Source organism: Talpa occidentalis, unplaced genomic scaffold, assembly GCF_014898055.3.
Source record: "Talpa occidentalis isolate TD23 unplaced genomic scaffold, MPIMG_talOcc4v2.1 talOcc4.11, whole genome shotgun sequence".
NCBI lineage: Eukaryota > Metazoa > Chordata > Mammalia > Eulipotyphla > Talpidae > Talpa > Talpa occidentalis.
Genome location: NW_023601104.1, coordinates 17,151,723 through 17,178,560, shown reverse-complemented (window position 1 = coordinate 17,178,560; position 26,838 = coordinate 17,151,723). Strand labels below are relative to the sequence as shown.

Here is a 26,838-nt window from a genome sequence, read left to right as displayed (position 1 = left end):
CACTTTGAGAGCTAAGGGTGGTTTTGTCATTTTTTAATTATTGTGGGAGGTGAGGTAATCTAAGAATATTGTATGATGTGAAATTCAAATTTCAGTGTCTCTAGGTATTATTGGATCCATGCCCATTCATTTATGTGTTGTCTGGTGCTGTTTTTCAACCTGCAATTTCAAATTGAATAGTTGTGACAGATACTGCAGACTGCATGGCTTAGTGTGTTTACTATCTGGCCCTTTACAGGGAAGGCGTGCCAACTGCTACTATTGACCGAGTGATTCTTGACCTTAGCTCTGTTAGAAACTCTGAGAGCTTTTACAAATCCTAGTCCCCAAATCCTATCCTGTGCCAATTAAATTAGAATGGAGTCTGGAGATGAGGCCCAGTGTTCTGGATTTGTTAAAAGCCCCTTGTGTTTTGCCAATGTGCAGGCAAGGTTGAGAGCCACTGCCTAGAACAGGAATGCATGATGAAGGGCAGATGGACCATATCAGTATCCAGGCCACCAGATGGGAGAGAAAATGCAGGTCATCATCACCACCTGTGTGTGCAAGGGGTGATGTGCGCAGAGCTCTTCAGCACTTCCAGATGCCTTTTGGTGAAAGTCCACAGGCAGTTGGCAGGGATGAAGGAGACAGAGAGAAGACTTTGCCAAATAGCCATCGCAGCATATTGACTGACTAAGTTGAAGAAAAATTTTCACCTCAAATGGGATATCATCAAATGTACCGTGGCATATAGCCACCCCCCCAACCTAGCCTTTGGGAACAGGTGACCTAATTCCTTAGCATGCACAAATGTAACCATCTGTCGAAGCTGTGGAACACAGAACCCGCCATCTTGTGCAGTGAGTCAAAGACGTCAAAGACATCAGCTGTGTGGTCCAGGAACTGGAGCTTCAGAGTCACTCAGGAGGCTTGTTAAATTGCAGATTCCTGGACCTCACCTCAGACCTCCAGGATCAAAATCTCTAGGAACTTTCCCATAATCTGCATTTTGACCACCTCCCCAGCAGATTCTTCGGAACTTTAAAGTTTGATCACCACTTATGTAAGTGGTCATGTGGGTGAATTCTCAGCAGATGTGCAGTTCACAGTGGACACAGTGGTGTGGCTAGGTCAGTTATTGATTCCTTCCAGATGTGTGTGCATGCATGAACACACACACACACACACACACACACACACTATGAACTTCACAGATAAAATCTATGCTAAGGGCTCTTTAAAATAACCAGAATAACCAGAATGCCTTTTTGTTGTTTTAAATAGTGGAAGTCATACACTCATTTTGACAATTGTCTTGCTCAATATTACACATACCTCTATGGCAAGCTATCCTAAATATCTGAAATCACACCAACTCTTCCTTCTTTGAAGAGAGGACTAATTTTGGAAGTAAAGAAATGTCATTTGGGGCCTCCTCGGTGGCGCAGTGGTTGAGCACTGGGTTGCGAAGCTGCCTGCGGCCTCTGCAGCGCTGGTTCGATCCCCGACTGCTCCCCGGCCACCAGAGGAGGGTCCCACATGGCGCGCAGACCTCTGCTGCCGCCCGCTGCTCCCCTCAGCAGTGTACTTCGGTCCTTCTGCCTGCTCTGCTCCCCGCTCTGGCTCTGGTGAATTCTCTCACCCTCCCGCGCTTCTGACTGTACCCAGTGCATGTGTAAATAAATAAATAAATAAATAAATCTTAAAAAAAGAAATGTCATTTGTAGTGACATGTGTGCATAAAGTGATGATTACCTGTTTTGGTTTTCAAACAAATGTGCATTGATTCTTAAGTGACCGCACTATATCAGTTCACACTTTAACTCCAAAAGACATGCCTTCACAATATTTGGAATGAAAAGAAATGTGAAATTATGACATATTGGAATTTAAATTTGTGAACAAGAAATATTTGAATATTTCTCTAAATAGGAGTTGTTTTAGAAAAGCCCATTCCAAAGGAGAAGAAGTTTTTTGGATTTATAAATTCCAATATGTTTTGTATGTACATTTCTCTATTGTCCTTTCCATAAGCACTTAGACACTTTTTTTCAGAAGGCTTAAACACTCCGAAGGGGTATAAGCCATCAGACTGTGCATGTAGGTGTTTGTATTTTGAAATATGCGATTCTGTTACAGGAAATCACTGTGAGGATAGGAGAAAATCAGCACTTTATTTCCATTCACCAGGGGAGATTTGTAGGGAAAGTGCGATACCAGGGATGGGCTTTCTTTTCATTAAAGTGCAATTAATGAGCCGAAAGGCAGAATTATGTAGCAGACAGAACAACTTGTGTTCTGTGGGTGCTGAGCTGGGTAAAAATTGCAAATATTCTTTAGGATGAGGTTTTTATTTTATTTTATTTTTTTAAAGATTTATTTTTATTTATTTATTTATACAAGCACTGGGTACAGTCAGAAGCGCAGGAGGGTGAGAGAATTCACCAGAGCCAGAGCGGGGAGCAGAGCAGGCAGAAGGACCGAAGTACACTGCTGAGGGGAGCAGCGGGCGGCAGGAGAGGTCTGCGCGCCATGTGGGACCCTCCTCCGGTGGCCGGGGAGCAGCCGGGGATCGAACTGGCACTGCAGAGGCTGCAGGCAGCTTCGCAACCCAGGGCTCAACCGCTGCGCCACCGGGGAGGCCCTAGGATGAGGTTTTTAAATATAATTCCAGTTGAATGGAGTGATGTGATAAGTCAAGGTGAGAGTAAATGCTGAGGGCAGCCCTGAAAAGTTTTATTTGACCATCCTGGGACCTGGAGTGTCAGTTTCTGAAAGGAAAGGCTGTATTTGCTGGGCTGAGGCTTCTCTGCTAGAAAGCACAGGCAGCGATGCCCCTTGATAACAGCACAAAGGGAGCTGAAGCTTTCCATTCTTGGTGTGTCTGCAGGCACTGACTATGTGCATTGTGGGCTTATCGCCCTGGAGGCAGACTCCTGCTCTAAAGTGTCCTGGCTGTGGGCTTGCACCAGTTCTTCGGTGTATTTAATTTCATCAAGTTGAACAAAATTGAGCACATAGATCACTGAGCCTTGATATCCTGAGGCAATGATTTCAAAAAAGTAGGTACTAGTTTCCCTGCAACAATAGGGACAGTATAATACCACGCTGATGGGGAGGGAGTCTGGTTACTCACAAGTCCCTTCATTCATCAATGTGAAGGCAGTTTGAGACATTCAGATGACTTGTCCCTTGGACACTGTTAACTGATTTCAGGTTTCATGTTGGAGATGAAAAGGAAGGGTAAGTCCCCTGAGAAAGTGACTTTATTTTATTTTGGAAAGGTACTTGCTGTGATTCAAATTTATTCTCATTTTTATTTGCCTCACCAAAACTGAAACTGCTCCTTCACTCTGAGTGAGTGAGTGAGTGAGTGTGTGTGTGTGTGTGTGTCTGGGGAGGTAGGAGAGTTGACTTCAGCCATTCCACTGGGCCATTTGCCTGGTTTCATGTTACTCATTTTCTGGCTTTCCTATTTACTGAAACTGCATTTTGACATTTATTACAATTTGTCCCCAGCCCCGCCCTCACCCAATAAACACCCCCTTTCTTAGATTGTGTTCTTGCCTTCCACAGTTAAAAAAAGGGGAGGGGGCTAGGCAGCCTCGTTTTCAGACCAGTTTAACTGTTTAAGGGTTAAAGACACAGAAAAAATTCGAATTAAGTGCTATGGTGGCCAGGGGTTGCTGAAGAAAGGTGGCTTTGTTTGGATAATTAGCTTGGACTCTGTTAAAACAGACGAAATATCTTTTTTGGGTCCTATGGCGTAGGCAGGGTTTTATATGCTTAAAAGAAAATCTTCAACTGCATTCTCATTCTCTTACATCAGCCCACTTCTCCCCTTCCCTCTCATGTGGCAAAACAATAAACAAAGTGATCACTGTTGCTTCTGTGGGGCGTTGCTCCTCTTTCTAGTGCAGGCTCCTAGGATGGAAATCTTTAGCTATTTAGACTCCGAAAATTCTGCTCCTCTAAAAGAGGGCGTTTGCTGCCTGTCTGTAGCTGGAGAATGTCTCCTGGCCAAGCCAGCTTCCAAAAGGTCCTGCAGAAATGGGAGCTTCTAAGATAGGAGCAGGGTGGGGGCGCCCAGGGGCCTGTAAGAATTTTCTGCCTGGAGCTTTCTGTTTTCTTTCTCCTTGTGCAAAGTCAGCGCTTTAGGTGAAGGGTGTGGCTGAAACTCCAGAAAAGCACAGAAAGTACTATTTGTTCTGGTAAATGGTACAGTTTTAATCTCTTGGTCCCATGCTGAGGGGAGGAAAAAGATTTTTTTGTGAAGAAAGACTACAAAATGCAGGCATATGTCTCTCTTCCCTGGCTGGGGTTTCGGGAGATTTGGTGAACACCCATATCAGCAAAAGAAGCAGAATTTGAGAGGTTATTTTAAAGCGGTGGTTCTTAAACGGGGACTGGCAGATTCCTAAGAGGTTCACAGATGGTATTGAGGGTGGTGGTGAGGGCGATTGGACCCTCTAAAATTGAACAGGAAAGTTTTACAAACAGTGAGAGAGGCTATGGCTCTCTTTAGAGACTCAAATCCAAAATAATAATCACTGCTTTTTGGGTGTTCTTTTTCCTCTTTTAAATTGTGCTAAAATACACACAGCAAAGAATTTGCTAAATTGGCAAATTTGCCATCTTAGCAAATGTTTATTTTTTTATGTTTATTTTTTTAATTAATATTTTATTTTATATAATTCTTACATCTTTTTTCATTTTTGCACAATGTATGCATTATCATTTTGGTTATAGTCCCCATACAATTGCACCCCCACCTTGTTTTGACCCTAGTCCTTCCTCTCCCCTGCTCTGGTTTATAGTTGCTTGTTGATTTTGATTTTTACTTTGTATTAATTAGTCTTTTTCCTGGTCCCTTATTTAGGTTTTCTAAATTCCTGCTATGAGTGCTTAGCAAATTATTAAATGTTCATTTCAATGAAGTTAAATACATTTCCATTGTTCTGCAGCCACTACTCCATCTACCCTGGTAATTCTTTTATCTTATAAAACTGAAACTCTACCCATTAAATAGTAACTCCAGCCCCCAACAGCCAACTTTCTACGTCCTGTCTCTGTCTGTGATGAAGAATCTAACATTTCTGTAATAAGAATAACAAATAATTCAAATCCAATAATTTCAGCTAAGTATTATCTTTCTGTGACTGGCTGGCTTATTTTACTTTGCATAATGTCCTCAACATTCATCCATTTTGTAGTATAGTGCAGTATATTGCCTTCCTTTTTAAGGCTGCATGATATCCATTGTGTGTCTATACCACATTTTGCTTATTCAGTCATCTGTTGATAGACACTGTATTGCTTCCATGTTTTAGCTCTTGTGAACAATGCTGTTATGAACATGGGTGTATAATTTAAAAACTCGTTCATAGGCACATTTCTCTCTTCTTCCCTTTTGAGCAGAGTTGTCTATCAAGAAAGTTCTGGTGCTTAAATTGACTTTATTTATTTTTATTTAATTTTTTTAAAAGATTTATTTATTTATACAAGAACTGGGGTACAGATCAGAGGCGTGGGAGGGTGAGAGAATTCACCAGAGAGAGCAGGGAGCATAACAGACAGGACTGAAGACACTGCTGAGGGGAGCAGGGGAGCAGCCCACAGGAGAGGTCTGCTGTGCCATGTGAGAATCTCCCTGGCCGGCGGAGGCTGCACAGCACTGCTCTCAATCTGCCCCCTAAATTGACTTTAGGCCCCCTAAATTGACTTTAAAGTTCTAAATGAGTGTGCCTGTGGATACATGTGTATGCTTGCCCACACTGCATTATGACGGACTCTGGATGCTCTTCTTCCAGAAGGGGTTACAGAGGCAAAGGTCTGGGAAAGAGCCAGGGAACCCATGAGAGCCTTTTCGAGAGTTGTCCTCTGCACTTTGCCTTATTCCTTTGGCCGTTTGCGCCTCTTATTGGGATAAGGATTGGCAAAGGAGCCCTTCACTATACTGGGGAAGCCAGCTAGAAAAAAATCTAACAAAATACAGGCCTCCCTGTCCTATTTCACTGCATCACTGGTGGTCTAGCCTTTAAGTCTCAGTGCTATCACCTCTATGGCCTGAGTCTATCCCCGGCCAGGGAACTAACCCACACATGGCGCAGCAGACCTCTCCTGTCTCACCTGCTGCTCCCTTCAGCAGTGTATTTCAGTCGATCTGGCTGTTCTGCTCCCCACTCTGGTGAATTCTTTTACACCCCACCCCCCACCGCCCCCCCTCCCCACACCTCTGGCCTATACCCCAGTTCTTCTATGCATAAATAAATAAAAATAAATCTTTGTTTTTAAACTAACAATATACTATTTCCCCCAGTCCCTGGAGCCTGGGTGTCCCTCCTTTTCATGAACCTGGCAATGTGGTCCCCCCTGGGAGAGTGTTGCAGTCAGACCTGAGTATGCAGGCTGTTCTGTCCGTGCATTATTTAAATTCTCTAAAGTTTAGTTTCCTCATTTATAAGATGGGGGTATAACACCTGCCTTGAGATTGTTAAGTCAATGAGATGATGAGCATAAGGTGTTTTCTGCGGGTGTGACTATGAAATAGGAGCTGCTCCTTTGTCAGAACCCAGGCCCCGTAATAGCCTGGACAGCCTTCTAAAGGCAGGAATTTCTAAAGTGAAAGTATTGCTAAAGCCAAGAATTTTCTTCTTTAAGCAATTCCAGGGAATGAAAATGGGCAAGTCTACCCAATAAACTGAAAAAGATAAATCTGGATTTAGATGGAGGCGTTAAAGGCCAGGCTGGGGCAGGAATAGAGGAAGAAATAAAGAAGAAAGAAAGAGAAACAAGTCAGAAGGAAAAAGAGAAATATTGGGTGGTTTCACTTATATGTTTAATATAGAGAAATCAAACAAAGGGTCAGGAAAAAGACAAAACTTGCAAGCTGACCATAGATCTGAGGCATCCAGCAGGGGAGGCGGAGAGAAGGGATCAAAACATGGGCAGGAAGAGCACAAAGGACAATGGTGATGGTTCAAGAGTGATGTGGTGAGAGAACCACAGGGACTACACCTGAGGGGAGACATCAAATACTGTGCAAAAAATAACAAAGATGTAAGAAAATAAATAAGTTAATTTAAAAAAGAAGAAAGAAATGTGACCAGCTGCCCATTATTACCAGAAGTAAGAACAGTGTCCCACCTCTCTGTGGGTGTTGGCAAAAGATGGGAAGTCTGTGTCACTCTCCATTGGGACATTTTGATGCAGCACTGGAGCAAAACTCCTGCTGAGAAAACTTACTTTACTTTCTTGTGAACATTTAAAAAGATTATTTGTGCAATCAACTGCCCAGTGAAAGCAAAACATCTCATTGTTTACATCAATTGGATAAAAAAAAGGAAACAGCCACACACAGAGACACACCAATACTAAATTACTGTTTATAATCTCTTTTTATATCATTATTTATACAGAATTAATTACATAGCTGCTACTAATATGTGTACATTCCAAGTTCTGCTTCCCCCACAACTAATTTATATAGATCCATCCTTCATATTTAGATAGTCTTTATCCTTACCATCCCAAATGGCACTGCTTAAGCTGATATGTTTTATAGCTATATCACAAACTTTGTTTTTTTTACCTTAAAAGAAGTGTTTCTTTTTTTATATGTCTTGAGCTATTCTGTTACAAATTCTCCCTCCCTTATCAAAAGCTTTAATTTATTTTATTGCATTTGTCATCCTCTATCAAATTGTTCACTGGAAGATTGTGTTACTTACCCCCAAAATGGATGAATTTACCTGAAGTGGAATAATTTTCATCATTCCCAACACTGTATTTTGTAATTTTGTTTTTCTGATTTATTGTATGTGAAATATCTTGTAGGTGCTTTAATTTTAAATTTAAAAAAAATCTAATGAATGTGAACATTTTCCTGTTTTTTAAAACTGAACCATTTCTATCTCCTTTTGTGTGAAATTAACCAATCTAGGAGTCGGCAAACTACAGCCCTTGGGCCAAATAGACCAGTTGCCTGTTTTTAGAAATAGAGTTTTACTGGAACCCAGCTATGATCCTTTGTTTATATATAGTCTATGACTGTTTACCCGTGACAATGGCAGAGTTGAGCAGTTGCAACAGAGCAAAGTCTAAAATATGCACAATCTGTCCTTTACACAACAAAGGTTTCAGACTTGAATCCCATCTCTGAGCGCTTATTCTACTGTATTCTTACTCTACAGCTCTTCAACTCCAACAATATCAAAGTGTTTGTAGTTCCCCTCATATCATACGTTAAGTTTTGGTGTTTTTGTGCATGCTTTTCCTTCTGTCTGGAATTTCCAAACTCTAATGGGACTGTTCATGCTTGAGGTGCTCATCCTATAAAGCTTTCCCTTTCATTCAAACTCACCTTACTTTTGTTAGAGGACTCTGACAGCTGGTCTAAGAAGCAAGAAACCAATGCCTGAGATACTTCCCCAAATTACGAAGTGCTATATAAAAAATAACAACTCCTAATAATAACTATCATCATACTTGTCAGCATCAATGCCCTCCTTTGGCATTTCCAAATGTTAATTGCGAGCTCACCACACAAAAGTGCCCCAGTGGGCTTTCATGGAGTTAAGGGTCTGATAATACCTTTCTTACAAATACTTCTTTCTTAAATACCAGCAACATAGCTGGGTAGCTGGACTAGTTATTTGAGCTGCACCAAAGGCCAATTTGGATCATTAATATAAATCTCATTATTTATTGAATAATCATTAAGATGATGCAAGATATCAGTCAACTGTACAAATGAAAGAGCCCAACCCTCTGTGCCATCTCTCTGTTTGACTAGAGACATAAAAGTTGACATCCTAGAGGAACACAGCATGAAATTCAGAGGAAATATGATAAGCCAAAAAGCTTTGGATGCAGGTACTAATGCAAAAATTGTTCAAGCTAATACCTTGGAGAAGAGTTTGATTTATCTACAAAAATGGGAATCTGACCACCTAAAACATGTCAAAAATCCAAAATGATGCCTAAAATCTTTGGTAATTCTACTTATCTTTTAAAGTGTCTTCTAGAAGAACACTGAGAACATTGGTCAGTACTACTATATATATAATTTATTTATAGAGAATATTTATTTATTTATTTATTCTTTGATGGGGCTGCATTGCTCCACTTTTTGGAATCAAAAAAAAAAAATCTCAGAAAATACTTGCATGAAGTACTACACACACACACACACACAAACATATATAAACCTTAATACCATGTTGCAAGTGTGCATGTGTGCATGTGTATGTGTGTGTTAATACAATTTACCAATTTAAACAATAATCTCCAAGGGATCTGGGAAAGAATTTCAAGATTTCCATTTGCTTTGTGAAAAGTTTAATATATGTGTTGAAAGCCACAAGGGGGAGGCTCAGATTACACTGAGTGAAAGCTTGAGGGGGGTTAGGAAGGCTCAGAGTCCCAGAGACAAAAGCTCTTAGTTATAACTGCATTTCTGAAGAGGAGGGCGCCAGTTCATTCACCACTTCCATTAAGGCGCAACTACTTATTTTAGTGGTGCCTTTCTCTCAGGAAGTGCAATATATAGTAAGGGCAGAAAAATAAGCAAAGAAGGAAATTTGTTATTGATTTGCTTTTCTTCTGTGAAATTACATGAAGCTCAATGGCTTCTAGCAGTAACTTAGTCAATAAGGCTCCATTTGAGACCACCTTGAACTTCAATTCTCTCCTGATCCTTTTAAACTTCCTCTGGTGCCCGGTTGCTTTGTATTTAATTGTCTTTCGTGCTGAGATACTATGGTGCTTTTTATTCATAACAGAGAAAGGATTTTGCTAAAGGTAAAGCTATGAAGTCTTCCCAGACAATAACGTTCTGTCCCTCCATTGTTAAAGCCAACAACACACAAAAAAACTTAACTTGAAAATTCAAGGCAAGAAAAGAGATGAGGAACGTGAATAGCTGGACTCCTGATTGTGAAGCAATTTCTCAGTATTAGGGAGTTACTGAGCTTGAACTGCAGGATACATCTCAGTGATTTGTGCAGCTGGGCGGAAGGTCATTAATGTCAGACTCTCTGTCCTGTGTGTACATATTAGTCATAATACTTGTTAACATTATCGAGCATTTGCTGCTTGCTGGTTAGTACACTAAGACTTTATTTATATGGTTTTTGTTCTGTAGGGAAGCAATAAGTCGCCTGTGTGATGCTGTCCCTGGGGCCACCAGAACCATTAAAAAGCGAAAGGTAAATATTGGTGTGGTTTCCTTCTTTTCTTTTTTCCTAAATATAGGAAAGAGAACATAAAAATAGTTGTTAGTTCATTCTAGCACAGGGCATCGGGTCCAGAATGGCCGTTGGCATGGTAGCAGAGCTTTATTCAATCTTGTTCTTGTCCCTCAGGGTATTCTGACTTGCCTGACACTGTCTGAAATGCTGATGCTTAAAGAGACAGAGTGGGGAAAGCATCTGGCTGCAAGTCAGAATTGGGGTTCCAAATTTTTTCTCACTTTGTGACATGGTATCTCATCTCTATGAGACTGTTCTTGTTCCTTGAAAATTAAGTCGTTGCGTTATATTCTGCATTTTAACATTTAGACTTTTTGACTCCTTGACCTATTTTCAGATGGAAATATGGGTGCTGGTACTTTTCACTCTGAAAGAAAGTACAACTTTTGATGTTAGATACACTTGAATTTAAATCCTGCCTCTGCCACCTACTGATGGTGTGATCATGGACAAATGACTTCACCTTTTGGGTCCTTGATTTTCCCATCTATAAAATGAGGGCAAAGGGCACTTACTTTATAGAGTCACATAACAATTAAATGAAATGACATCTACAAAATACCTAACAGTGTCTGGAGTAGTTTAAATATTCAGTGGGGGTGGTAGTTAACATTACGACTATTAAACTATCAATCCTAGAATGTTTAGTTACCTAGACGAATGCAAAGGAGAGGTGCAAAGGCTTTTAAAGTAACAATATAAATTATAGGATTGTAGAATGTTTAAGAGGAAAGGAATTTTTAGAGCTCTCCCAGCCCATCAATTTCGTCTCCCCAGCTACCAAACTGCAGCTCAGAAAAGACATGGGCTTTGCCTTAAATCACTAGGAAGATCAAGGTCAGAAGCAGTTGTCTGAGCCAGGTTTTCAAATTCCCAGCTTAGTGCTCTATTTCCATACCACCCTGCCTCACTTCTTTCCATTCATCATTTTGCATAGGGCTGAGCTCAATGTCATCCAATGACTCAGATGAGCCTCATGGTATAAAAAACTCTGATCAATGTCTTTGAATTCTATTAGAACCCCCTAAGATAGTTTCACTAACAGAACCTCAGCCGCTAGCCTCCTTCTGCACCTCACACCTCTGAGAATAGGATGCTTCAAACTGAGTGAGTCCCAGAAGAGGGCTGATTCCAATGAACAGACGCATTTCAGAATGAGTCCATGCCTCAAAAACAAAAGAAAATCAAACAAATGAAACTATTGCTATTCTAAAGAATATACTTATATAGAAAAAAAGGAATTTTTGAGATAATTTCTTTTGATAGCATTTATTGAGTACTTCATTCATGCAAGGATACTTCTAAGCACTCAATATTTATACTCTTTCCTCACCCAATTTAAAAAAAATTGTGGTAAAATGCACATAAGTAAGACTTACTAGCCTAACCCTTTTTAAGTGGGCAGTGCAGTGATATTAAGTGCATTCATGTTGCTCTGCAACCATCACCACCATCCATCCCCCCAATTCTTTTCATGTTTGCAAAATGGAAACTCTATCTCATTCAACAATAGTTCTCCCCTTTCTTCTCTCTCTCTATTCTCTGACAACATAGAAACTTTCAGTTTCTATGATTTTGACTACTCTAAGTAAGTCGTATAAGTGAAATCATACAATATTCATCTTTTTGAGATTGGTGTATTTGACTTTGTAATATGTCCTCAAGGTTCATCCATGCTTAGCATTTATTTATTGATGTTTCATATGACAGATGTAAAATTTATTTATTCATTCATTTATTTTTTTAAATCACAGTCTCTTTACCTTTTTTTAATTTTATATGTATTTTACCTCATTCTTCATTTTTGTACACTATAGGCTTTCTCCTCTCAGGTGTAGTCCCCGTGAGAGTCTCACCACCAACTCACCAACTCTCATCACCATAGTCCTTTGTGCTCTTCTTGCCCACCCCTTTTTGATCCTTCTCCCTTGTCCTCCCCTGTAGAATGTCTCTGATTTATAGTTGCCTGTTGATTTTGATTTTTTAATTTATTATAATTACTTTTTTTCCTGATCCCTTATTTATTTCCTCTACTTTCCTCCTATAAGTGAAACCATCCGATATTGTTCTTATTCCTTCTGGCTTATTTCCCTGAGCATAATCCCTTCCAGCTCCAACCATGTTGCTGTGACTCAACAAAAACAGAGTAAACAATGCAGTCAAAAAATGGGCAGAAGAGCTAAAAAGACATTTCTGCAAGAGGAAATGCAAATGGCCAACAGGCATATGAAAAAATGTTCAACATCTGTTGTCATCAGGGAAATGCAAATCAAAACCACACTGAGATACCATATTACACCATTGAGAATGGCACATATTAAAAAAACTGGCAACAACAAATGTTGGCGAGGATGTGGAGGAAAAGGAACTCTCCTGCACTGTTGGTGGGAGTGCAAACTGGTCCAACCACTATGGAGAGTTGTGTGGAGGTTCCTCAAACTACTGAAAATGGAGCTTCCATGCGATCCAGCAATTCTATTCCTGGGAATCTACTCAAAGGACATAAAAACATTAATGCAAAAGGATACCTGCACCCCTATGTTTATTGCAGCATTTTTTATAATAGGTAAGCTATGGAAACAATCCAAATGCCCAAAAATAGATGACTGGATCAAGAAGATGTGGAATATTACTCAGCAATCAAAAAAGATAAACTCATACTTAGCATTTATCAGAGTTCCTTCCTTCCGAAGACTGAATAATATCCCATTGTGCTTATCCATTCATCTGTCGATGGGCATTTGGGTTACTTCCAAGTTTTAGCAATTGTAAATAATGCTGCTATGAACATGGATGTGCAAATATCTGTTTGGGTTCCTGCTTCCAGTTCATTGTGATATACAACAAGAAGTGCAATTTCTGGATCATATGGTAACCCTATTTTTAATTTTTTTGAGGAGCTACATTGCTATTTTTCACAATGGTTGTACTATTGTGCATTCCTACCAAGAGTGCACAGGCACAGGTCTCAATTTTTCCACATCCTTATCAACACAACATATTATTTTATAGCTTTCTTTGTTTTTTGTTTTTTATTTTAACTCGTTTTAGGTCCACCCATATTTTCTATTTCTTTGTGATTTAGTGTTGGAAGGGTTTCTGTTTCTAGGAATTTGTCATTTCATCTAGAGGAATCCAATTTGTTGATCTACAATTGTCCCCAGTACTGTTAAAATTCTTTCTGTTGAATACAGAGTAATATCCTCACTTTCATTTCTGACATTTGTAATTTGAGTCTTCTTTATTTTTCTTGTTCTAGCTAGCTAAAAGTTCGCCAATTTTATTGTTTTTTTTTTTTTTTTAAAGAATCAGCGTTGGCTTAGTTGATTTTCTCTTGTTTTTCTAGTCTCTGTATTATTTATCTCTGTTTTAATCTTTACTGCTTCCTTCTCTGCTAGTTTTGGGTTTAGTTTGTTCTACAGTTTTAAAGTTGTTATAAGATGGAAAGTTATACTGTTGATTTGAGATCATTCTTTTTTAATGTAAGCATTTATAGCTAAAAAGTATCCTTTTTAGCACTGTTTTTCTTGTGGCTCAAACATTCTGGTATGTTGTCTTTTTCATATTTTCTTAATTTGTCAAGATAAATCTAGATAACAACCTTTAAAAAAAAGGATTGTGCTGCTTAAAAGAACTTGAGAGTTCATCTAGTCCAAACCCTCACTGGAATTCCTTTTATATAAAGCCTGTCCCCAACACTTGGGGAGAAGGACTGTATGAGAAAAGTTTTAAGGGCTCAAATTTTATTGTTTACTAAAGAACTTACTGCATTCCAATTAAGAACATTTTATTAAAAATAATTCCATTTCATTTGATTTATGTAAAGTAAAACAGAGGAAGAATATGGGCAGTGGCCCCTTTAAAAAGCATAACCATTCATTCTGTAACAAAAACCATAACCTAAGAGTGTTGTTTTGTTATTTTTAAAGCCTCCAGTTAAGTTCCAATCAACAGTTCTTGGCAAAAGTAATCTGCAGTTTTCGGGAATGAATATAAAACTGATCATCTCAACCTGCAGCCTCACATTGATGAATCTCGACAACCAACAGGTAAGATCACAAATGTCATTTATAGTTTGACTTGTTATCTATTTTTCTACAGGATCCTACACATAATAAGGAGAATAATGTTTCAGACAGCTTGCCTCTGTAATTTAAAAAGAGATAGGGAAAAATTCTGCCAAGAATTCATGCATAACAGTAATTATTACAACAGCATTTCAACTGATCATTGAGATATTCAATTGGGGGCATTCTTGTCCCTACCTAATTGGTTTTGGGATAAGAACTAAGGTGCAAAGAACATAATAAATACTATTTGGCATACACATCCTTGAGTCAGTCATTGACTACTCTCCTTTACCCTCCCCAAATGGAAAGCAGTATCATTACCAGAACTGACAGACTGTATGTTGGACTTGGGGGTGCAGATGAAGGACACAGGGGAAGGGTGCTGTTAGGGTTAATGTTCTTAGCTAACTGAAATTTAAGCAAAAAATATTTTCTTCTAATCCTTGAGGTTGAAAGGTTTTCTAAAATGATACCATAAATATACATATTTTTTCTTTTTGATGACTTGTGATAGTGTGGTATACCTGAATTTTCATGGTGAGCCTTATTTATCAAACAACAGCATTGCTGAAGCAGATATTAAAGATGTATAAGCGTTGAGCTAAATGTGTACCTTAAACTGGGATACTCTTTTGCACTTGACTTTTATTCTTTAAACTAAATTCCTTATGTCAGTTTATTTGTGTGTGTTAAGATGTTGTTATTTGAGGTTTGTGAACTGAAGGTTCTGCTGTATGGAGTACTGTGGCTTATGGACTCAGGGAAAGTTTAATGCAGTGACAAAACACTAAGAGGATCTGAGGTCAAAAAGAGGTTGAAATCCTGGCTTTGCCACTAACATGCAGGTTATTTTATTACTCTGAGCTTCAATTTTCCTCCTCAATGAAATGAGGATTATAGTACTTATTCCTAGATTTTCACAGGGAATGGATTTAGCCATAGTATATATTTCCTGGGACTGTTTAGAAGATTATATGAGATCATGAATTATCATTACAGTATCCTGCACATGGTACTTATTATTACTATTTACTCGATCATTTCTTCTCACAGACTTCTCAATCATTTCTTTTTCCGTAGACTCAGTACTTAATAGTGAAAGCATATTATAATATATACAATTATAAAATTTTTAGTTACATGTAATTGTACTCATATACATTTTGACTTCTATTTATTGCCCCCAAAATTCACTTATGGTTTTGAGAGATGCTTTATTTTCTAAGATCAAAAGCAGAATAAAACATTATTTACACAGTAGTATAAAACACTATAGAGGAACATGCTTAATATGAAACTGTTCAAAATAGATTCCTGTCTAATTGTGTCCTGATTGGTTCTCCAAAGAGGTGATATCATTGGTATAATGACAGCAGAACATTTGGGGCTGTATGGGGAAGCTGCACATAGCTTTGTGGAACAGTCATTCAGTCTTTCAGATGATGTGCCCGTAAGACATCAATAGATGTAAAATTTATGTTTAGTTTTCACTCTCATTTATGGTATCAAGGATGTGCAATGCTTTCAGCTATGAGATCTCATTGAGTAAAGGGGCCCTTGAATCATCTCAAAGTCTTATAGGGGAGGAAAGGTAGACAAAGCTAGAGCCATCAAGTCATACGACTATGTGTAGAATCTAACAGACAATTTTTTAAATTGATTTTTAAAATTAATTTATTTTTATTTTTATTTTTTTAAACAATATTTGCTTCCCCCTACCCCCTCAGATTGCATCTCCATAGAATTCACTTCCCAAGGCACCCGTGCACCATCAACACAGTCCTCTGTGCTCCTCCCTCCCTCCGTTTCATCCCTCTCCCTCCTCCTCCCCTGCAGGATGTCTCTGATTTATAATTGTCTAGCAGACAATTTTTAATATGACTCTTTCCAAGAGGTGACAGGAATGAATGGGAATTCAGTAAGAATCAAGTTGTGGTGTGTGTGGTAGGGGACCTAGTTTATTTTCAGCACTTCTTTGCCTTCACGACCTTTTTCAGACCACTGTGACTATTGGTGGTGTTGCCACCTATAATTTTAAGCAGTGGGCATGTGTGATTTCTGCTTCTGTAGTTGTAGCAATGAGGCACCTTTGGGAGAGACTAATAATTTTTCTGCACTGGGTGGCAGGGAATGGGATTGTGGTTAGCCTATTACTAGAGTGGGGACCAAAACCTGGGGGAAATAAAGGATGGGGTATACAGGTAAGAAAAGATGTGCATCTGGATACTTCAATTCAAAAAACATAAACAGTCCATCAAAAAGGCAACTAACATGTCCAAGGGATGAAGGCAACAGAGCAGTGACTTATGGATGTAGCATGACAAAAGGATTTTTTAAATCCTTTAAAGAAAGTTCTACTTTGAATTTCTAAGACAAATACAAAAAATGCTGATGCCTCCTCGCTATCTTAACCTCTAAATTATACTTTGGACTGAAAATATAAAACAGATTCAAGTTTATAGACACATTCCTAAATCAAAGGGCATTTATGGGTCAGATGGTTCACATTTGTCTTCAATCACAGAGAACATCAAGAATGTAACCATTCACCCCCAGTAAATGTCAGAGAACCTCAGAAAAAAAAATTATATCAAACACATAATGCTTGCAATTTTTAAAACTTACTATATTTTGACACAGGAAACATGCACTTTGGAAAATCACATGGGCTTTGGTACATCCCTGTAAAAAAAATTCAAACAACAGACTTTATTGACATTCTTTTAATATAGCCTTTTAGAGGTTTAAGTAAAAATGTTCATCTCAGTTTGTTTCTATAGTCCTGCCACCAAGTCTAACAGCAACTAAAATTGAGCAGGGTAATAGAGAGACAAAGAAGGTAAACCTGGCAAACAGGGAGACATTCTTAAATCTCCCTGAGGAGAGACAAGTTCAACTAGCTAGAGGCCAGGCAGTTAATGATTTCAACTGTCCAGGTACCAGAAAAAATAGTGGTGCAAGTATAGTGATAAATAGTGTTACCTGGCCTATATTTGGGGAGACAACACTAGTGAATGTGGCAGAAAGGACACTTTCCTGATGTAAAGGTGAATCAAATACTTTCTCCCTTGTTACTAGAGCTCTTGGGCTGCCAGATTTTTCACTTTTGGGAAAAAAAAAAAAAGAAATCTGGGAGTTTTGGGGCTCTTTCTGGATGAGAAGGCCTTTTTTAAAAAAGATTCATGTGTACAAGAACTGGGGTACAAGCCAGAGGTGTGGGGAGTGACAGGATTCACCAGAGACAGAGTGGGGAACAGAACAGGCAGGTTGACTGAAATACAATGCTGAGAGGAGCAGCGGGCAAGTCAGGAGAGGTCTGCTGTGCCTGGGTAGCTCCCTGGCCGGGGATGAAACTCTTGCTGCAGTGGCTGCAGACAGCTTCATAGGTTGCGCCTTAACCCCTTGTGCCACCAGGGAAGCCTGAGATGGTCTTCATTTTAAGAAATTAAAATTATAAGCATGAATCAAACAGCTGTGTCCTTAGGACAGCCTCACACTAAGTGCTCATAAGCATCTTTAAATTCCCTCTTCCCACTCCACATTCTCACCCATTACAAAATCAGGATCAGGCTTTCTCCAGGAATCCTCTTTATCTATCCATATAGAGATATATAGGTACATCGTCATTTAATTCTCACAATGTATTATCCCTGTTTAAGTTCATGACCCTGAGGCCGAATTAGAGAGTTAGTAAGTAATGGAGCCCACTGATAACTTTACCATTTAAAAGAAGTACACGTGAATTTATAGCCCTGAACGAGGTGTTAAAGTGTTACCATTTTCTGTCTTCAGCAAAGAATGACTTTAATTTCAGTTGTCTCCCAGGTTACTATTTTTTTTTTTTTGAATCATCCAGAGTAACTTTTATTTCTTTTCTTAGGAAGTTTTGATTCATACCTATAGTTAATTCCTGGTAAACCAAAAGCCCCCACATTTTCTCACCCCCGCCCCCTACAGAGTCTTAATGGCCTCTGGCTATGCCTCAGGCAGTTAACTACCAAACTAGTCATTAATACTGGTCAAGATGATTTCTTGGAGATTATTGCTCATTTATTTTCTTAATAGAAAAAAAAAACACTTTATTCTGCATAAAGAATGAAATGTACCAGGTTACTATTTTTAAGACCAACAAATGGGAGACGATTCAGTTGCAGAGTCCAGGTCTTTCTCAAGAGCTTCAAAGACAACGGGAGTGGTTTTCCGCCCTCCTCTTACTCTGTTCCAAAAAGAAAGGAGTAACACCTACCACTTTGTAGACCTCCTGAGTGTGGCCTCTTTGGAGGTAAATGTAACCGGTGAATTCTTTGCACACTAGTGTCCCTTTCCCTCCCATAACCCCTTACCCCCCAGGTCACTGTTAATTCCCATCATACAAGCAATTAATTACCTATCCACACCTTCATCTGACTGCAGCAGCAAGTGGTTTGAAAGTGCAATGAAAGAAGTGAGGCCTGGGAGACAATAGGATTAAGATGGATGGTTAAGTGCCAACCTTTTACCTCCTATTTAGTCTTTCTCCCAACTCTCTCTTCCTGTCCACCAAACTTTAATGATCATCCTTTGTCAGTCCCATATTTTGCAGAAAAGAATTCCCCTTCCTAAAATGGATGACTATAACATAAATAAGCCTCTGAGTTGTCCTGATGCTTGGGATGTATTCTTTACTGCCATAATGGAACAGGAATACCTGGTATCCTTTTATTGATAAAACCTGCTGATATATTGGACACATCCGTCTGACAGCATTTTAATGAAGTAACCACAGGAACATGAACAAACAAGGCAGGTTTTCTTAAATTGGCAAATTCTCTTGTAGGAATTACGATTCATTTCCACAAGTTCACTTGTAAATTGAGTATTTGATGCTGGGGCACTTCCCTAATAAACAGTGGTTAAATTTAAATAATAAAATGGTTGCAGGAACACAACTGTAAAAAGAAAAGTAGTAGAGGAAGTAGGTATGCAATATTATCAGCCAAACAAACAAAATACACAGAACAAGAAATTTTATTATCTTGAATGCTGGTGCATAACCAATAACAAGCTTAATTAGAGGAGGAGACAGGGAGACCAGACACTGAGGGGCATTTCTGGGCAGCTTTTAAAACCTTTGAAGGTTGACAGCATAATTGTTCATAAAGTCTTTTTCAAATACAGGGCTTTCCTTTTACTTGACAATTTTCACTTAACAGTTCTTACCATATGAAGTTCAACCAGTCTTTTGCCTGTAAAGTTAAATGAAAAACAGATAGCAAGTAAAACAAAATTTCTCTTACTAAGGGAGGCATAGTTTGTTTTCTTTGTACTTTTACATAAATCTGAAACTCTATTAAGACCATCTTAATTTTTGACCTTAAAAAATGGTCAACACAATGAATTTTCTTAAAATACAGATTATAGTAGCTTTATAAAGGATTAAGATACAAGTACACATGAAATTTTAGATGCTCTTAGAAACACATTTTAAGGTAAAGTACACAAGATCATATTTCTTTTTGGGTTTGCTTATTCTTTTGGGATAACGAAGAATACTCAGTTTATCTTACACTCAAAATTTAGCCTTCGAAAGCCACTTGGAAAGATCACAGTGGAATCTTCAGTTTTCTCAACAGGCTTTCAGTCCAAATAATGCAGAGATAGCATGTCTTAAACTGGATATGTTACTTTTCCTTACGCAATTAACATCGGTGGACTCTTCTACTGGCAGTTTGTCTTGATCGTGGCTTATTCTTGTAACACGACTCTTACAGTGAAATAGGAAAGATTTTTTTCCCACTGCAAGGAAAAAATAATCTGGATCAACAACAAAGTCAAAGCCATTGGTGTTTCAGGACATTCTTGAAAACAGTCCCAAAATCCCTTTTCTTTTTTCTTCAACAATTTTCATCCTTTTTCACAACGGTGCAGTCACTGCCCTATTCCATTCTGCAAAATAAAAAAAAAAAATTTTTTTTTTTTGTTTTTGAAGATCAAGTTTCTCATTGGCACGGAACGATTTGGAATGAACCCAAGACACAGTGGAATGTTGGTTGTCTCAAGCTGTTTCCTCCTCTTTTTGAACAGCATTTCACTACTCTCTGTCAATGATCTCATCACAGCCGAGTTCCTCGGTCAGACGGTTGACAACCATCAGCGAAAACAGCTCTTCGATAAAAGCTAACTGATCAAACGGGGTCTTCTCATAATGCATCTGAAACCCGCCATCCAGAGCTGCCTCTCTGGCTCTGGACGTTCTCAGAAACATCTTGTTGGCCTCTTCCAGGGCCGCTGATACCCTGTAGCCCGCACCACTCAGCGGCTCCTCTTCTGGATAGTCGTAGTCGTCTTCCCAGTCATCAAATTCCTCGCCCTCATCCTCGCTCTCGAAGTCGGGGCCCGCGATCGGGCCTGCATGCTCCCCGGGACTGGCCCGATTTGCAAGGCCTCGGCCCCCCTGAGGCTCCGCCATTGGCTGCACGGCCTCCTCCTCCATGGGGCCTTCCTCCTCCAGCTGCAGCGGGGCCCCGGCGCGGGGCGGGCTCGGGGACGGCTCCCGGCTCCCGCCGCCTACCTCCATCTGCGGAAACTCAAGGTCCCCGGGCATCACGTCCATCTGCAGGTCATTGCTCTCCTCGTACAGCTCGCACAGCACGTTCATTTCCGACATTGTGCAGGGAGCTCGCCCTCCTGGAAGTCGCTTGCAGCGGGCTGGGAGCTACGCGGCCGAGCGGCTGTGCGCCTGCGCGCGCGCCCCGGGCTTGCGTAACCTCGTGCGTGCGTGTGACCCCCAGATACCTCCCCCTCTGAGCGCGCACCCCCGGGGGGGGGTCCTCGCTTTGGGGGGGCTCGGTTCCCATTAATTGCAACGTCGTGCGCTGTTTGTGCAGGAGCGGGGCTGGGTCCCCGCCTTCCTTAGCGGGTCTGCGGCTGGGGATGCTCTGCGCTTGGAAACGCGCTCCTTGGCCTCTGGAGGGACGCTGGGGCCCCCCTCGTGAGCCCCCCCTTTTTAAGTTTCTCCGTCCCCCACCTCGCCCTCCGCCTGGGGCTGCTCCTCCCCCACACCCAAGGCGATCGCGTCTGCTCTGAGGTTTTTAACTACTTGCTCTCTGCGCCCCAAAGACGTGCGCATCCGCACCCCCAGATCTGTCTGTGCGCAACAGCCCCAGCAACACATCACCGTGTTCACAGCGGATCTGTTCAGTTTTTCTCGTTGAAGAGAGTTCAATTCACAAGTGGCTGTGTTGTCTGGCTTCTTTTATAAAAGTATAATGAAATACTGAGTGCCAGTTCTTTTCGTAGGAGGCAACTTTACACTTTGGTGTGCATCCTGTAAGGCCTTTTGTTTGAGTTTGTAGGGATCTTTGTCTCCTTGGGAAATTCTTTTTATTTTATTTTTTTATTTAAATTTTATTTTTATGTGCCCCTTACAATTACAACCCCCTTATTTTGACCCCAAGCCCTCCTTTCATCGCCCCCCACCCCCCATAGTGTGTCTCTGGTTCATAGTTGTTTGTTGATTTTCTTTCTTATAGTTATTCTTTTTCTTGGTCCCTTATTTAAGTTTTCTAGATTCCTGCTATGAGTGAGACCATCCGGTATTTTTCTTTTTCTTTCTGGCTTATTTCGCTGAGCATGATCCCTTCCAACGCCATCCATGTTGCTGCAAATTGCATGTGTTTATCTTTTTTGAATGCTGAGTAATATTCCATGGTGTATATGGACCACATCTTCTTGATCCAGTCATCTATTTTTGGGCATTTGGGTTGTTTCCAAAGCTTAGCTATTGTAAACAGTGCTGCTATAAACATAGGGGTGCAGGTGTTCTTTGGAATGGATGTTTCTGTGTCCTTTGGGTAAATACCTAGGAGTGGAATTGCTGGATCATATGGAAGCTCTATGTTTAGTAGGTCCAGAAATCTCCACACAGCTCTCCATAGTGGTTGGACCAGTTTGCACTCCCACCAACAGTGCAGGAGAGTTCCTTTTTCTCCACAACCTTGCCAACATTTGTTGTTGCTAGTTTATTTAATATGTGCCATTCTTACTGGTGTAAGATGGTATCTCGTTGTAGTTTTGGTTTGCATTTCTTCTTGGGAAATTCTTTTGTGGTTCTTTTTTTGTCTCATAATTGTATTCAACTTAGAAAACATGGCAAACAGCCCTCTAGTATTTGTATAGCTTATACACTAGTTGACCTAACTATGAACACATTTCTGAGTTTCTGATGTTATAAGCTGTCAGTCAATGAGCAGCCACACATGGCAATGTTTCTCTGCAGGAAATATCTAGAAGTGAAAGGTGAGATAGTGAGCATGCATCCTTTGGTTTTAGTATATACCATCAAATTGCTCTCTAAAGTTGCTGTACATAGGGAAGCTCTAACCAACACTTTGAGAATACCCACACCTTTCCCACATATGATTTTGTTGAACTTTAACAAATTTATCAATTCATTGGTATCCTGTTTTATTTTCCATAGACTTGAATTCCTGGAGATTATCTTTCAATGTTTATCAAATATTTTATTGCTTCTGAAAGTTTTCAGGTCTTCTTTTGGTTTTTTTTTTTTTTCTTACTGGTTATAAGCCATGGGAATACTTTGTTTTAGATGTTGCAAATATAGTCTCCAAGCCTGTTGTTGTGTGTCCTTCCTGTTTCAGGGGGTGCTTTCTCTTAACACCAGTTTTAAAATGGGTTTTTGCGTAATCAAATTTAAGGTATTCTTCTGTGTATCTTCTTTCTATTGAGATGAATTTTCCTACCTCAAAAATCTGTCTCCCAATATTTTTGAGAACTACAGAGAGCTGGAGAAAGAGCTGATTTAGTCAGCTCTACTCACTTCTTTTGTCTGCTGTGGTACCACATTTATCACAGACTAAAAGTCTGTGAACATGAGTTTGTTTTTAGGCTTGTGTTCTATGAATTTCTAGAGTTTTACAATTATGTCCTGCTGATAAGGAAACTCTTGTCTCTATTCTTAAAAAATTTCCTTAGTGCTTCTCACACATTTGTTCTTCCATACAAATTTTAGAAACAGCTTGAATATGTCATTGTCTAGTCACCCGATAAGAAAAATCTCGTTTCTTTGTTTTTTAAAAAATTGCTTTAGCTCTTTTTGCATATTTATTCGTCCATGTGAATTTTAGAAGCAGCATGCAAAGTTCCCTGAATGATATTGGTGGAATTTTAATGAGAATTGCATGCAAATTATAGATAATTGGTATTTTTACAATTTCTCTTCTCATCCATAAAGGTGATTTATATTTGTTCAGGTCTTACTTATAGTGTTGAATGAGGTTTTCCAAAAAGCCTGACATGATTCTTGCTAGTTTCATACTTAGGTACTCTTGCAAATGTCCCTTTCCCCTATACAGTGTCTAATTGGGTATTGCTGATAATATGCATCATGGAGGGACAGTGAGATGAAACTTAGCATTTCTCACACTAAGTGTGAGAGACCCATCTGGGTGAAACCCACCTGAACCTCGTGGTCTAAATGAGAATATAATGGAACGTGGGTAGAGTGGTTTCCAAAAACATACTGAGCAGGCACAAATGAACAAATATGTGCCTTTTAATGTATGACTAAGAAGTAATTAACTTTGGCTTCTTACGTATTACAAAATGCTTATCTTTTCCAGATTATTGCCAATCATCACATGCAGTCTATTTCATTTGCCTCTGGAGGGGATCCTGTAAGTATTGATTCATAAATGTTCTTTTTCTGAGTTAAAAAAAACTTCCCTGTGTAGCATATTCACCACTACATGTGTTTTCCAAATACCTTACTACAATTTGTGAATAGCCACCTGTAGCAGGTAATCAAGTTTTTTTTTTTTGATAAAATATTTCCTTTCACTGATTTTTGAAATATCTGAATGAATGGATGAGTTCATACCCTTCTGTTTTGTTACTTGTCATGAAATTATCATCTCAACAGTTTCTTGTTGATAATGTCAAAGTTATGATAAATGAGCATATTATACATGTGTCAGATTTCTTCTCAATGCAGAGTTCCAGGCAGATACTACTAATCATTTGAATTTGACATGTGAAGGGAAGCCTTTTTACCAGCGAGGCTGTCAAAGTAGGCAGCTCATCTAATTATGAGGAACCAGGTTGGCAGAAACTCCTGGCGGGACAGCTGGGCTGGAAGAGAGGATTCACAGTTCCTCCTTACCCAGAGTCCAGTGGTGCTCATTTCCCATCAAGTGTGTGGGGACTGAGCTAGGTCTCTGTCTCCAGGTCACTTTGCAAAGTGGAGGGTCATTTCCTGATTCTCTGCTGCATCATTTCTGGACCAGAACAAAAACCAAAACAAAACTGTGAGTTTTGAAGCTAGGGAGTCTGTGACTGAAGGAGAACATCTGTTTAAATAGAGGAAATAGGAGGATTTTGCTCCCCTGTAATATCATGTGTTCCCTCCCCTTCTATCTGTCAATGTAGGAAGGCTAGAAAAGGGCAGAGTATGATTTTCAAAATGATTGCCATCAACAGCTTCAATGAAATAAATGGGGAGCATATGTAGACCTTGTTCTTACTGAGAATGTATTGCTTTCTCTACAAAGCATTTATTACTAAAGATTATATACTTCAGAAATAAGGCACAAATTCCAAGTTAATAGTTGATTATTTTTCTGTCTACTACATATGGTTTCTTCCAGTTGAGGATTACGATTTAGGGGATAAATGATAGGACATGTAACCCAGAAACCCAAGAGAGGCATGGAATGGGTGTAAGAACAAAATCTAGTGTCTTTGCAAAGTTTTGATTTGTTTTAACATCTATGTAAATATTTAAAAAGAAAATAATTATTTATCTTTGAAAGGAAAAAAGTTGTGAAGTTACTCTGTCATTGCTTCGTTTGCTGGCATCTAAGTATTTAAGCAAGTTCTTGCCTTGGGTATTGGTGTCACTTTTTTATGTGGGAAATATATACCTAAATGCTATTTAAATTAGCCCATTCTTAAAAACATTTCAATAATTACTTGGCTACCAGTGACAAAGTATCTAAGTGTGCCAAGCTTAGACAACCTACCTCAGAACTTCTTTGAAGCATGTGAAAGACAGCCTTTCAGGATTTCAAGTAATTGTTTTATTTCTTTTATTAGTAGATACTCAATTTCAACTTTGGGCCTCACTGCTTCCTCACTTTCAATTTGGGGTATAGTTATTTTCAAATGAAAATATTAGTTTGAAGTTGCTGCCATTTGAAAATAAACCAAATTCTAAGAGCTCTAGTTTGAGGTTGCTGCCATTTGAAAATAAACCAAATTCTTAAGAGCTCTATGGTCCCCACAAGTGAGTCAGCTGATGGCTGATGGTGCATTTTTAGCAAGTAGGGGGCAGGCAGTTGACTGAGCTTGGGAGCTGCAATTTGAGCTCAAACGGAATCTGACCCCCTGTCCATCCCACCTTGTAATCTGGCCTCAACAGCGACACCAAGGGGTACTTGGTAGCAGAGCAGGTTGACTGGGTCTAACCTGAAAAGGCCAGCAACCTCTCCTCTTCCTAATCTACTGCAGTTAGGTCATCCAGGGAGGAATGCAAATATTTTCACTAAGGTGTTTAAAGTAATGTGTTTTTTCAGTGTAGTGTGAGAAATAATTATCCTATAATTTAAATTGCTGTCATTTTCAGATGAGTGCACAAATCCTCATTAATCACTAGGCGGGCCCTTCATGTCTGTCATAGTGCTCTAGAACCCTGATTCTGTTTACACTGTCTTCCTGTGCCTTTAGTCCTTTACTTCTTTCAACCACACCAAGGCACTGCCAGTACAAAAAGAATTCTTAGTCCTTGTGGGAAAGGTTGTGCCTACTGAATTAAGTGGGGCCTCTGAGCTCTCTGTCTGCAGCTGCAGAAAAAGCCTACTGAATTTCAAATAGAAAACTAGAGTGGCCCCTAGCCTTGGCATGAGAGTTCCTCACGAGTACAGTTTTATCCTCAGGCCAGGGAGGCAACAGGGTGGAGAGGCAGGCTTTAGGGTCACGGAGACCTGACAGGCTTACATCTATGCCACATCGTCCTCATCTGTAAGGTGGAAGATGATCACCCAGGCTGCACAGTGTTGTGAGAATTAAGTGAAATGCTGCTGCATGTGAACTGCTAGCACCATGTCTGATATACAGTGGCAGAGGTAACAGTTGCCCCTATAGCTGGCACATGGGCTTATATATTTTTAGGAGACTCACTGAAGCAGTTTACAACTCTACAGCAAACTGGGTACCAGGAGTAGGAAGAAAAGTCTCTGTAGCCCAATATGGCCTAATTGTTCCCACCAGATCCCCACCCAAGTTTAAAAAGTACTGGATATTCTTCTTCACCTCTTGATCTCCACTCACCCTCACCTTTATGCTCTTCTCAGAAACAGTTTACTTGTCTTCTTTCTATCATCCCTTGGTGATGTTTCTGTGTTGTATATACTTTCTGTGTCTCAAAAATGCATTACGAGTCTGGCAAAATTAAAGACACTTGCCAGTGTTTTCTCCTCATTATTTGTGCTTTACTTTTAACATTCTTTAAACTCTCCCAGATATTTACAGTTAATAGATTT

General features: G+C 39.7%; 2 protein-coding genes across 3 annotated transcripts in view; one reads left to right on the top strand and one right to left on the bottom strand.

Annotated features, from left to right (window-relative positions):
* Window positions 1-26,838, top strand: part of SHC4 (SHC adaptor protein 4) — a 129,750-nt gene that overhangs the window by 54,539 nt on the left and 48,373 nt on the right. For both annotated transcript variants that reach the window (XM_037502439.2, XM_037502440.2), the window contains exons 3-5: window positions 10,127-10,190; window positions 14,162-14,281; window positions 23,923-23,976. In XM_037502439.2, coding sequence (XP_037358336.1) covers window positions 10,127-10,190; window positions 14,162-14,281; window positions 23,923-23,976 — 238 coding nt within the window. The remainder of the gene's footprint in view (window positions 1-10,126; window positions 10,191-14,161; window positions 14,282-23,922; window positions 23,977-26,838) is intronic.
* Window positions 19,273-21,030, bottom strand: EID1 (EP300 interacting inhibitor of differentiation 1). The gene has a single exon (XM_037502441.2). It carries the CDS (start codon window positions 20,946-20,948, stop codon window positions 20,373-20,375), a length of 576 nt encoding a protein of 191 aa, XP_037358338.1. The 5' UTR covers window positions 20,949-21,030; the 3' UTR covers window positions 19,273-20,372.